Genomic DNA, 14,233 nt, shown 5'->3' on the forward strand with positions numbered 1-14,233 from the left:
ATCTTTCCATTTTCCTGATCCTGGGGCCACTAGGAGACATTTAAGCCTTTGACATAATTTAGAGCAGCCTATGGACTAAATTATACCAGACTCCGTGGTGCCATTGGGACCACTCCTCTGGCCAAAGAAAGGCTGGAGCCTGGACTTTCTGGCCCTGCCCCCCCACTACATTCCCAAAGTGTGTGTGCGGGGGCGGGGAGGAGAAGTATATCTTTAGGACACCTTTTCAGTTGTTTTGCACTGCCACAATAGCTCAGAAGTGGTTGGTAGAGGGGCCTGGGATGTGACCTGCTATGTATAATATCATACAGTGATAGAATCATAGAATATCAGGATTGGAAGGGACCTCAGGAGGTCATCTAGTCCAACTCCCTGCTCAAAGCAGGACCAATCCCCAACTAAATCATCCCAGCCAGGGCTTTGTCAAGCCAGGCCCTAAAAACCCCTAAGGAAGGAGATTCCACCACCTCCCTAGGTAACCCATTCCAGTGCTTCACCACCCTCCTAGTGAAAAAGTTTTTCCTAATATCCAACCTAAACCTCCCCCACTGCAACTTGAGACCATTACTCCTTGTTCTGTCATCTGCTATCACTGAGAACAGTCTAGATCCATCCTCTTTGGAACCCCCTTTCAGGTAGTTGAAAGCAGCTATCAAATCCCCCCTCATTCTTCTCTTCCGCAGACTAAATAAGCCCAGTTCCCTCAGCCTCTCCTCGTAAGTCATGTGCTCCAGTCCCCTAATCATGTTTGTTGCCCTCCACTGGATTCTTTCCAATTTTTCTGTATTCTTCTTGTAGTGTGGGGCCCAAAACTGGACACAGTACTCCAGATGAGGCCTCACCAATGCCCAATAGAGGGGAATGATCACGTCCTTTGATCTGCTGGCAATGGTCCTACTTATACAGCCCAAAATGCCGTTAGCCTTCTTGGCAACAAGGGCACACTGTTGACTCATATCCAGCTTCCCGTCCACTGTAACCCCTAGGTCCTTTTCTGCAGAACTGCTGCCTAGCCATTCAGTCCCTAGTCTGTAGCAGTGCATGGGATTCTTCCATCCTAAGTGCAGGACTCTGCACTTGTCCTTGTTGAACCTCATCAGATTTCTTTTGGCCCAATCCTCTAATTTATCTAGGTCCCTCTGTATCCTATCCCTACCGTCCAGCATATCTACCACTCCTCCCAGTTTAGTGTCATCTGCAAACTTGCTGAGGGTGCAGTCCACGCCACCGTCCAGATCATTAATGAAGATATTGAACAAAACCGGCCCCAGGACCAACCCTTGAGGCACTCCGCTTGATACCGGCTGCCAACTAGATATGGAGCCATTGATCGCTACCCGTTGAGCCCGATGATCTAGCCAGCTTTCTATCCCCCTTATAGTCCATTTCATCCATTGATCTGAGTTCCCACAAAAACACTATGCACGGCGAAGGAGGGAAGGGAATTAAAGAGTGTGAAGCTAAAAATGATACAGTTAAGATGTGTAGGACCAAAGCTTATTACAATAATTTTATTTCAGTAGAATTTAGAGACTACAACCAAGATTAGGGCCTTATTCTGCTATGTACTATACAAACCAATAGTAATAGACATCCCCACCCCAAAAAACTTATGATCTAAATCAGGGGTCGGCAACCTTTCAGAAGTGGTATGCCGAGTCTTCATTTATTCACTCTAATTTAAGGTTTCGCATGCCAGTAATACATTTTAATGATTTTAGAAGGTCTCTTTCTATAAGTCTATAATATATAACTAAACTATTGTTGTATGTAAAGTAAATAAGGTTTTTAAAACGTTTAAGAAGCTTCATGTAAAATTAAATTAAAATGCAGAGGCCCCCGGACCGGTGGCCAGGACCCGGGCAGTGTGAGTGCCACTGAAAATCAGCTTGTGTGCCGCCTTTGGCACGCGTGCCATGGGTTGCCTACCCCTGATCTAAATAGATCAGACAGACAAAGGGTGGGAGATGGAGAGCAGAGACAAAGAGAAATTAAGTAGGAAGGCTGTATAGAGCAAGGGATTAAACATAGGTCTCCAAAATCCCAGGCTAGTGTTTTAACTACAGGACCAACCTTCCTCTTTAAAACATAATGACCAACAATTTTTTCTGATCTCTTTGCAAAGACCACGTAATCTTATTTTATTTCTCCAAGAGTGCTGATAGCCCATCATTTATGATGAATATTACAACAAACTTGTGTAGGTGTACAGTTGAAAAAGGTGTACAGATTTCCTTTTCAGTCTTCCAAGGGTTTATTTTATACAGGACAAAAAATAAAATTATGAAGAAGCCTTGATACTGTTGTTCTACCTGATTTTCTTTGTTGCTGTGCATACTACTGTATCATTGCTTGTGTAGGTCCTCACCTCGCCTCATGTGTCCTTTTTTCTGTGTGTCCTTCACTGTGGGCTGTAATACTTCGGTCTAATTTCAGTTGTCGGGTTTAGTGTGTGAGTGTTGGGTTATATTAATGTCCTGTGATACAAAGTAGGTCAGACTAGATGATCTTGTGGTCCCTTATGGTCTTAAATTCTGTGGCACTTTCACAGTATATGATACAGTAGATGGTGTCATGAAGAAGCCTAGCATACTATTTCCTTGCATGCCTGTAGGAAGAAATTATCCATGAAGCTCTGGGATATAACATACAGTCTAAGAAATATACTTTAAGCACAGGGATTTATTATAGCTTCTTCAATTCCAGGAACTATAGAATCACAGACTTATAGAATTTACCAGATCTTTAATGTTTAGTTTTCTGTTTAATATACAGCTCAGTTAATATTTGGTCAGGCTGTTTGCCATTCCAGAAATGCTTTGAGCTATCATGCCTATGAATTTGTCAAAATGTGTTTAAACCCAGAAATTGGCAGACAGTTTTATTTAATTCTTTCTGAATATTTGATTAAAAATAATTAATATCCATAAAGATAATATGAATACACTTTAAAAAAAAAGTTAAGGAATGAGTATCAAACTGACAAAGTCAGGACACTGAGCATATAAAAACAATGAGGAGTCTGGTGGCAACTTAAAGACTTACAGATTTATTAGAAGTGGGTTTTTTACCCACGAAAGCTTATGCCCAAATAAATCTGTTAGTCTTTAAGGTGCCACCAGACTCCTCATTGTTTTTGTGGATACAGACTAACATGGTTACCCCCGATACTTGAGCATATAAAGTTATTCAGACATCAACAGCTGGTTCTATAACCTGAGCTATTCATGTGTTTACTTTCAGGTGTGTGTGTGGGGGGGAGGAGGGACAGTCACAGTGGCAGAGGAAATGCAGGCTGTTATAGTATTTAATGTAGAAAATTACCAGAATTGGTGTGGTTCTAACTCACAAGAGTGCAGATTTCTCCTATGCAAACACTCTGTGAGAGGTGTCATGCTTTAGGACCCCTTGGGGTTCTGCTGACACCCCAGTTCTCTTGGGTATAGCTAGCTCCAACTAAAGAATATTATCAGACCTCTCTATGGTATGTATATAGACTCCCCTTTACTCCCCACAGTATCTTGCGGTGAGATAGGGAAGTGCTAATATCCCCATTTTACAGATGGGTAACTGAGACACAGAGAGGGCTAAATGATTTCCCCCAGGTCAAACAGACATTCTGTGGCAGGTCAGAGACTTGAACTCAGGTATCCCAGGTCTTAGGTTAGTGCCTCTAAGCACTAGACCATCCTTCCTCTCACAGTTCCTGCCTATATAATCTCTAAGGTCTGTAATGCCTAGTTTAATTATCTAATATAATCTAAATGGATATATGGCCTCATCATGAAATCGCCTGAGCACCTGCCAAGTGCTTAACACCAGTGGTGGCAGCTTCTCTGACCTTGTCCCCCAGCCCATCTCCTCCCCATTCCAATCTGTCCGAAATGTGGTGCTTAGGGAGCTCCTGCAGAACAGCTCCATGTTGTGCAAAAGGCGCTTACTATAAATCTCATCAAATGTGAGTGAATACTCCAATCCTTTGAGCCGCGAAACCATGGTGGCGACACAGGGGAAAGGATTTGCCTGACACAGAAAATACTATTCAGCAGAAAAGTTGTGTGTTTTTTCCTTTATCTCAAGTAGCTGGAGTTTTGGATATCTGGATAACTTTGGAAAGTGGAGACTTATTCCATCCTCTTGATTTCCAAGTTTCTCATCTCTGTCTGTATTTTAGAGTATAAAGTCTTCTGGGCAGGGCCTGGCTTTATTTCTGTTTGGCACAGCCCTGAGCATATTGTCAGTACTTAAAAATACAAATAAATAACTGCAATCTGTCTATTAGGATGTGTGGTCTGCACTATAAAAAAAGAATACAAGCTTCTGTTCAGTTCTGAAGAGTGACTCTGTAGCAATGGTGGGTAGGTTACTAGTTTATTGTCTCTCAAAGATTCCATATCAGATCTTCTCAGTTTACAAGTATGACATGATTTTTTTTGGTAACTTCCAGATTTGCAAATATAGCCTGGGATTTGAAAGTAAAGATGTGTTCATTCGAGTGCATGCACCAATGCTAGTAAGGAAGATTTTTCAGGCAACATTCTGCCTCCCCTACAACTCTGCAACCCATTGTCTTAAATTTCTGAATGTGATTGCACAGGTGTAAACGAGGCCTGAATTTAGCCTTGCATTTGGAAGTTAGTTAAAAATAGATGACAAGAAAACTGCTTAATCCCACTGTCCAGATACATGTGTTTTTTTATTGAACCATAAGAAGTTTCATATTCAGAGTGACTCTCAGTCATGACTCCTACCCCTACCCCTGAGCCATGCTACATATAATCTGAAGTTATATTAGTTTGTTTTTGATTGGCCACATCAAAAATAAATATAATGTACTATGCTTTGAAAAATGCGATGATGCAGCAAAGGAAGGCAAAGAGACAGCGCTTAATGATCTGAGGGGTAATTGCACTTGGCAACATTTGTTTTTGAATATGGAGGAAGAGTTAATCTGGAGTTTTTTGTGCTTTTGTACCTGCTTAGTTTGATGACACAGCAGAGAGTCATTGCCTATGGAGAGCACATTTGGTGCTTTTAAAATTGTATGAATGTGAAAGAGTTGCAAAATCTGTTGTAAGGATTTGGGTCTGGATCCAAAGACCACTGATGTTAATGGAAGTGTATTCACATTGACTTCACTAAACTTTAGGTTATTGGTTTATCAAGAGCAAGGAGAAGTCTCTAAATACCTAGATTATAATGGAACAATGATTAATCAAACATAATGGAACCATTGATAAGTCTCATGTGTTTACAAAGAACAAATTGCACCAGACAAATTCAATTGCTTTGTTTGATCAAGGTACAAAACCGCTAGAAGTAGGAAATAAAGCAATTGTAATCTTTCTAGACTGTTGTAAAGCATTTGATGCAGTGACCCACAGATTTTTTGTTTTGCCTAAAATATTAAATCACATTGTCTTGGTTATGACTACTGTCTCATTGGCTGAAGTATAGTACACAAAGGTAAAGACAATCAGCAATGTTCCTATGAAGGTGACTCCGATTGGTACTGGGTCTGGATTTATTTAGCATGTTGATTGAAGATCTGGAAGAAGGGATAAACAGCACATTAATTAAATTTGCACACGAAACCAAATTGGGAGGTGTTGCACACAGTGAGGACAGAGAAATAATGAAAAAGTTATCAATGTGGACAGGATAAACAATTATAGTCAACCTGGAGAAGTGCTGGCTAATGCATTTGGGGGAGGAATCTTTTGAAACAGACAATCAATAGCAGTAATACTTGGAAAAGGAATAATGACAAAAAAGGCCTAAAGTGATAATGGAGATCAAATTATATTCGACATTAATGTTTAATGTGGTAATTAAAAAATGCAAGTTTGATCTGCATGGGCGGTGACATCCCACCTTAATTCAGGAGACACAAGTTGCTTATGGCACTGATCAGATAGCCTTTAAAATCCCACATTTCTAAACACCTCAGTATTAGTGAGGATTGGACCTCAAAATATTTTCCATTACCTAAGCACCCACAAATTTGAATGCTGACCACTACCACCAAGAGAAAGTGAAAGATCCACCCATCTCTTTGTTGTAGCCTTACCATAATGCTCATACACAGATGCACTATGCCAAAACCAACCAGACAAACACTCTTACTTGTCCTCAGGATAAGATAGAGAGGGGGGGAAAAAAATAGATGCTGTGCTTCACCATTCCTGCTTCTTCCTGGGCAGGAGGGGAGAAGAAAAAAATCGGATCCTTTTATAGATTGTGAGCCTAGCGTTTTTATAAGTGTACAATTCCTTCACACACCATCATGATGACCGAGTTACAAATACTGATATATTATATATAGGAATGTTATCTGAATTCTTGCTTCTGTAAAATAGCTCATGAGAACAGGCTTTCTTGTGTGAGATCAGTTATTCACTGTTTCTGATCAGGTCAGTAATATCACAGGAATACCGTAATCACTTCTCTTTTAGGCTTGAAATATTAAGTACCCTGCAGATATAGATTCTCTGTCTCTAAATTTGTTGAAATGAAGTATTGAATATAATCTCTGGAGTAACTGATGAGCAACCACAGCTCCCTTACATATTAAGCAGCTATATTGACCCTTGTATACCAACATGTTATTGGTGGAATTATTATTTGAATTATGGTACTGCAGGCGTCTGACGAAGTGGGTATTCACCCACGAAAGCTTATGCTCCAATACATCTGTTAGTCTATAAGGTGCCACAGGACTCTTTGTTGCTTGGTACTGCCTAAGGCTCCAATCAAGACTGGGGCTCCATTGTACTAGGCACTGCTAGAAACACATAGTAAGGAACAGTCCCTGTCCCATCGAGCTTAACAATCTAAATAGATAAGACAGATAAAAGATGAGAAGAGAGCAGGAGATGACTTGCCCAGGGTCACACAGCAGGTCAGTAGCAGAGCTAAAATAGAATCTAGGTCTCCAGATTCGCATACTAGGGCCCTATCCATTGGTTCATACTGCCTTTCCTAATGTAAAAGGCACAAAACGGACATTAACAATCTAGAACATCAGTTCAGTTGTAAACACTTCTTGGAGAACATGTCGCCTAAGACCACACCAAACCTCAACAGCACTGGGGAAAAGTCTAATGACTCAATTATCACTTTAAGAAACCCAAAGCTATGTTCAGATGCGTGATTGCTCATTATCCTTTCCAAAGCAGACCCTGTGACGTGCTATATATTGAGGAAAGGTTTCAAAGATCATTGTCAAACACTTCATTGCACCATTCATCCAAAACATGAATTTCTTGGTACACTTTGATAGAAATTAGAGCTGATCAGAAATTTTTCAATGTTTCTTTTGATTTCTCAAAACTGAAACTTTTTCAGAAATGTAGCTGTTCTGAATAAATATTCCTCAGGTCTAGGATGGAATTTCTGGTGAGAGACCCATCCCAGAATAGACAATAGCACTCATCTGTGATGTCAGGGAACCAGGTTCAAATATTTGCTGGGCCTGATTTGAAGTAGAGACTTGAACGGGAGTCACCAACATCCCAAGCGAGTGTCCTAACCGCTAGGCTCTTAGCTACTCTAGTGTGAGAGGGTCTCTCTCTGGTTTTCACAAATTTTTTTGGAAGTTCTTAGTTTCATGACCAAAGCTGTTTAGGGTAATCCATTGAACTATCATTTATATTCACTACTACGATCCTGTTCTTCCAACACATTAAGAAGCCACCACACCCATAGGTAATTTGTTCCAATTCTTAATTACCATCATTGTAAAAAAACATATGCCTTATTTCCAGTGTGAATGGCTTTCAGCCATTGGATCTTGTCCTTGTCTGCTAGATTAAAGATCTCTCTACTATTAGAAATCTTCGCCTTATTCATATTGTTATAGATCACAATCAAGTGTCCTTTTAATTTTCTTTTTGTTTAAGTTAAATAGACTGAGCTTCTTTAGTCTCTCACTGTAAGGCAGGTTTTCCAGACCTCAAATCATTTTTGTAGCTCTATTCTGACCTTTTTCAAATTCGTCAACACCATTTTTAAGTTGTGGACAATGCAAATGGAGTCAGTATTCTAGTAATGGTTTCACTAATATCATATATGATAGTATTAACAGCTCTCTACTCCTAATAAATATTTACTTCTTATAATCCAATGATCATATTTGGTCTGTTAGCCACAACATCACACTGTGATCTCATGTTCAGATGATTATTCACTGTTTTCTTAAAAGCTGTCTTCAAAAGTTAAGGACTGTTATGAAGAATTGTTCTCCATATCTTCTGTAGGTCGGACAAGAAGTAACAGGCTTAATCTGCATCAAGGGAGATTTTGGTTAGATGTCAGGAACAACTTTCTAACTAAAAGAGTAGTTAAGCTCTGAAGGAAGCTAAGCTCTGGATGCCAATGGAGGTTGTGGCACAGCCATCTTTGAAGGTTTTTAAGAACAGGGTGGCATCAGTGGCACGTGCACTCCCTGTTCAGGGAGGTTGCCCCCCTGCCCCGCCTCTTCTGACTGAGGATCTGCCCCGTTCTGCCCCTTCTGACCAAGGTTCTGCCCCCCACTCTGCCCCTGCCATCCTTCCCGCTCTTGCCGTCTGGCCTGTCAGCGCAGCCCCTAATACCAGCTGGAGCCCAGAGAAGCCCCAAGCCCTGGCAGGCTCGCCAGTGCCTGGAGCAGCCAAGAACCCCAGCCAGCCCGCCGGTGCCCAGAGGAGTCCTATGCCCTGGCCAGGCAGCCGGGGCTGAGCCCTGAGCCTGGGCCACCCAGAGGAGCTCTGAGTCCCACCGGGGCTGTGACAGGGAACATTAGCAGAGGTTTGGGGAGGCTTACCCTCACCCAGCCTCCATTATCCGCCGCCCATGCAGGGTGGACAAACATCAGGGATGGTCAAGGTTTATTTGGTCCAGTGCAGGGGATTGGGTTTGATGACTTCTCAAGGTCCCTTTCAGCTCTACATTTCTATGAAAATACAGTTCCCCCCACCTTCTATATGTGTGACCTACAGTCTTGGCTTCTATATGTATCATGGTCATTTAGCTGTATCAATATGCATGTTCAAATTTAAGGGAGCCCAGCTTACCATGTGATCCAGAACTCTCTTTGTATACTCAAGTGAGAGGGAATTACGGCTCTAGATCTATGTGTGACAGTAGACAGCAAAATGTGCAAAGGCACCACAAACCGAGAATTTATGTTTGAAGATACCGTTTGTTAAGCTATTGGTTGAACATTGACTGTGTCCTAGGAGAAAATATATATGAAAACCTCCTCCCAGAGCCAGATCTGTAACTCAAATCTGCTGAGATATACAGGCATCAAGGAGACAATTGTCAGTCCTGTAAATATTTAGTTAATAAGGACCTATTCTACCACCTTTATGATGAAGCCCCAATACTATTCCATTGATATCAATGGCATCACTCAATGTGGGTGAGGATGGCAGAAATGAGTCATAGATGAACAAAAGCTTTACTTTGGGGGTGTTTAATCAAAATAGATTTTATGTTTTAAGGAAATTCTAATTTCAATTAGATAGGAACTTGAGTCAGTTATTTCTTCAAATTAAAGGCCTGCTCCTCTGGGGGTCTGATGATTCCGTTCGGAGGAAGCCAAGGGCATCAGGAGCTGGAAAGAGGGTGTTAAATAAGCATTAGTTGCATTTAACAATTAAAGTATGTTTACCAGTGCAGACATAATAAAATTAATAGTGAAATTAATAAACAGTCTCTCCCCAGTTACGTATATTACTTAAAGCAAGATGGTATATTTTAAAATAAGTTTTTACTAATATCAGAAAAAGACTTCAAATTCTTTTATTTTTTGGGAGATCTTCAGAACTAGTACCAATTAGGATAGCATCTTAATACAGTGTGAATTCTGAAATGCATGTATTTTAATAACCTGGTGCTCAGCAGAGCAATTACCTGAAAGATCTTGTTATAAACATCAACTGAAATAAACAAGTAACTGAAATCAACTATATGGTATCACTGAAGAAAATCTATTGACTAACTGTTTAAGGGGCTCACTAATAGGTCTACCAAAAATGAGAAGAAACAAATAGAGGCATTTATATTTTATCTCTCTAGGGGACCTCTGAAGTGCCACCTGAATTAACTACACATTTATGATCAGATTATAAAGTGTGTGGGAACGACATACTCAGTTTTTTCTAATAAGAGAGAGATTTGACATAGCCTTTTATGACTCTGCTACTAATTACATATTTCCAATTTTTTCTCCCTTTTTAGTACCAAGTGCAATGCCTCAGAATGTCTCCTTGGAAGTGGTTAATTCAAGGGTAAGTCTGCAATATGTTCACCATCTCATTGTCAGAGTTCAAATATATATTTGGTACATCTTGTATATACATGCCCTGTTTATGTGTAGATTTTACATAAGAGAAAATGTTCTAAAATCCACACAATGCTTTGTTTTATTCATCTCTTTATCCTTCCTTATTAGTTGAACTGACCATTTCAAATCCCTGTTTCTCTTTTGTGACAGTCATTTTGGTGGGCAATATATTTCTTTCCTTTCCACAGGCCAAAGTGTCCACCTGAGCTGGTTTAATTAAGACAACAACCTTCTTACAGTAACAGTCTAGATGAGAATGTGTATTAATTGCTGATGAATGAGACTTTGTAATCTTGTTGTCGATTCTAACAAACAAAGAGAGAATTTCTCCTTCCAATGCTTTTAATGAGGCATCATTCTTGTAGCACTTGATTTTACAGTCTGGAATTTGACACAGTGCTGACTCTCCTGCATACAAAAGAGTTTCCCTATCACTAGAAAAGGAGTTCAGTTTGCGCTGGAAGCCACGAAAAGTTCTGTCCTCCTGAAGAACGTGACTTAGTCTCTCTCCTCAAAGCATATAATGAAACTCCTTATTTACAAATAGTACTCGCTGTATCACAAAACAAGTTTCACAACAATCCTGTGACTTAGATGTTGTTCACATTTTACAGCTGGGTGAACTGAGGCACAGAGAGGCTAGAAGACATGACCAATAAATCCGTAGCAAAGTGGGGAATAAATCCTAGACTTCTTTACAATCGAGTCTTCTGCCTTTAGAGTTAATGTGTTTAAGAATGTGCTTCATTGTTAGCACTTTGTAAGTGCTAAGTATTATTGTTATTACTCTGTAAATCTCAAAGCTTTTAACAAAGTAGGGCAATTGTTAATATTTTACAGACAAGGAAACTGTTAAGTGATTTGCCAAGGGCCATTCATCAGAACTGCCTAATTCCCTGTCTTATGCTCTGTTTGTTCTATCTCAACAAACAAAAACACATAGTTGACACTCATTTAAAAAAAATTGAAAATGTAAATAGCTATTTATTATTGTCTCCTTAGCTTTTCAATACACAGTTAATTTTTTCTGTGATGTACATCTGTTTATGGTTTGCCAGTAGAATGTGTGGATGCAAAGAGGGCATACATATTTAACACCTGTGATCACAAATTTGGGCTAGATTTTTGCCAGTGGGAAACAGACAGTGTAGCTCTAACTTCATTAGAGCTATACCAGTTTGTACCAGCTGAAAATGTGGATCACATAGTGTAATTGTGTGTGTACAAGAGCTACCAGAATTCGTAAGTACCTGTTTTTCACATAAGAAAATGCATGCTTTGAGTTCAATTCTGTTCTCCTTGAAGTCAGTGGAAAAACATGTGTTGACGTCATTGGTCTAGCAATGCCTTTGTGCACAATTACCCCTTTGCACATACACATACATACTTTCTGGACACAAATATTTCTGTACATAAGACAGTGGTCCTTGAAAATTAGCAAATTGAAAAAACATGTTCCAATTCAGTCATAAGCAACCAATTTTAGCTAAGCTAGTTTATCTGAATGATTGCTTCTGTGATAGAGACATCTAAACTGCTGAAAGCAGTGTAAAGGTTTTTGGACAAATGTGCTAGAAATAAAAATAATTTAAAAAATCATTGTGTGTGATGAGGCATATAGGACCCACACTGGCAAGGAGGAGGTTAATGAGGACCTGTGGACCCAAGTAGCCCTGCCCTGCTACACCTGCAGCAGATGTCAGGTGTGGAGATAGGAATTAAAATGAGAAGAGCAAGTTGAATTGGGGGCTGCCCAGGAAGGAGAGCAGAGCTCTGCTTCTCTCTCTAGGAGAGAAGTCTGGTTACAGCCAGGAGACTGAGACAGCTTGCTGTAGTACAAGCCTCCTGGTGGATGGAATGACCGGGCCCTGAGAGACTGACCAAAGGACTGGTTGTTTGAAGCCAGGACTTAAATAGGGTAGGGTCCTGCCAAAGACTCTTTGGATGACCCTATTTTGGTTTCTTGGTTTGTCTTTTATTTGTGGATATTAATACTCTGGAAGGGGTGGGGACTGAAGAATGCATTAGCCAGAGGGTCTATACACCACTGCATTGGACATCACGAAAGGTGGCACCTGACCCATGGCACCTGGTGGTCCATGAGGGGGCGTACGGTGGAGGTGAGCGCTGTCACAGTGTGCAATACCAATATCTGGTTGTAAATGTAAGTAAGCATTCTATTCTGAATAGATTCTTGTACTACTCTTATTACCATAGTATCTGAGTACTTTCCACTAGTGCAGTAAGTGATGAGTCTAACATCTGTCATGTGAGGTTCATTTCTTTTTCATACCCCCACAGGGAAATTGTGTGTATAGTCTAGTGCTTTGGCAGTTGTTTTCATCTCTTAAATAAATATTAGGGCTGTCAAGCAATTAACAAAATTAATAAAAAATTAATCACGATTAATTAAAAACTAAAAATAATATACACTTTTATTTCAATTACAACACAGAATATATATGAAAATGTAGAAAAAATCCAAAATGTTTAATAATTTTTTATTGGTATTCTATTGTTTAACAGTGTGATTTAAACTGTGATTAATCGCAATTAGTTTTTTAATTGTGATTAATTTTTTTGAGTTAATAGTGTGAGTTAACTGTGATTGATCGACAGCCCTAATAAATATGTATTATCTGCTGATCTGTTGATTGTATTAGAAAAGCAGGTCAAAGAAGTGTGTCTTGCACTTTGAGCAGAGGGGTGTGATGTTTGTGATGGTTCTAAGTTCCTGTTGGAGTTTGTTCCACAGTTTGGAAACAGCCTTTCAGAAAAACTCTGTCACCTGAACAGATGAGTTTTGTCCTAATGGTATGAAATTCCACTGTGCATGAGGAGCCAGAGCTGGTCAAAAATTTGCCAGCAGAACAGTTTCCCATCAAAAAAATACTGATCAGATAAAATTGAAACATTTAATGGGAACATTGATTTTTGTCTATTTTTTTCTGGGAATTATCAAAATGTTTAATTTTAATAAAATCTAAATGTTTTGCATTGGTAAGGTTGACTTGGATTTTATTGTTTCAACTTTTACATTATATGAAAATAACACAGATGTCAAAATAATAAAGTGAAAATGGAACTTTTCCATCTTATTGAATTCAAATATTTGGATAAGGTCAAAATGAAATAATGGAATATTTGGAATAGTTTGTTCCATGAAAAATTTTGACATTTCACCTTTACTAAGTGGTTGGAGATGATACCCATTTTGAAATCATGGACAGAAATTCAGGACAGAAATTCAGAATTTCAACCATCTCCTAATGGGCGTTCTTTAATCTTATCTTTTCAATGTGGACATGAGATGATAGCACATATTAGACTGACTTAAATTTAACCTTCAGGAAATGAATGGATCTTTACACAAGCATTAATACCAGCTGATGCCAACCACTTATTATCTCATAAAAACAATCACTGTACATGCTCCAATAGAAATCACAATAAGAAGCCATGCTAGTTTACTAAGACAAAGCAGACCCACAGGCAGTGAATAAAATCACTGATCAATTTTACAAAACCCAGCTCTTGCTCAGATATATTAAGGTTGTCAATTGAAAAGTTGTAACTGAGCAACAGAGTTAATCCAATGCAGAAAAAAAATGGTGGAGGCAAGGGGAGAAAACGATCTGTAAAACATCTTAAGTAGTGATTTTTTTCATTCGAGATTCAGCCAACAGCACTGTTAGTGCAGCAGAGGTGAACAATTGAAAGGTAATCCCAAATCATAAATGACCATCAAAGGAAACAATCACTTAGAAGACAGAGAGGCAACCGTTGGGAAAAACTCTCATCAGAAAATTATGTTCAACACAGATGGCTTCCACTGTTTCTATGTCCTGTGTAGGACTATTTCCATCTTGCTAATTTTATGAATATTGTTGCCATCTTTTCCTC

General features: G+C 39.4%; 1 protein-coding gene across 1 annotated transcript in view; it reads left to right on the top strand.

The window, feature by feature from the left end:
* Positions 1-14,233, top strand: part of DCC (DCC netrin 1 receptor) — a 902,832-nt gene that overhangs the window by 670,106 nt on the left and 218,493 nt on the right. The window contains exon 12 of the mRNA XM_026649009.1: positions 10,225-10,274. Coding sequence (XP_026504794.1) covers positions 10,225-10,274 — 50 coding nt within the window. The remainder of the gene's footprint in view (positions 1-10,224; positions 10,275-14,233) is intronic.

Source organism: Terrapene carolina, unplaced genomic scaffold (genome assembly GCF_002925995.2).
Source record: "Terrapene carolina triunguis isolate 2854851 unplaced genomic scaffold, T_m_triunguis-2.0 Scaffold69, whole genome shotgun sequence".
NCBI classification, from domain to species: domain Eukaryota; kingdom Metazoa; phylum Chordata; order Testudines; family Emydidae; genus Terrapene; species Terrapene triunguis.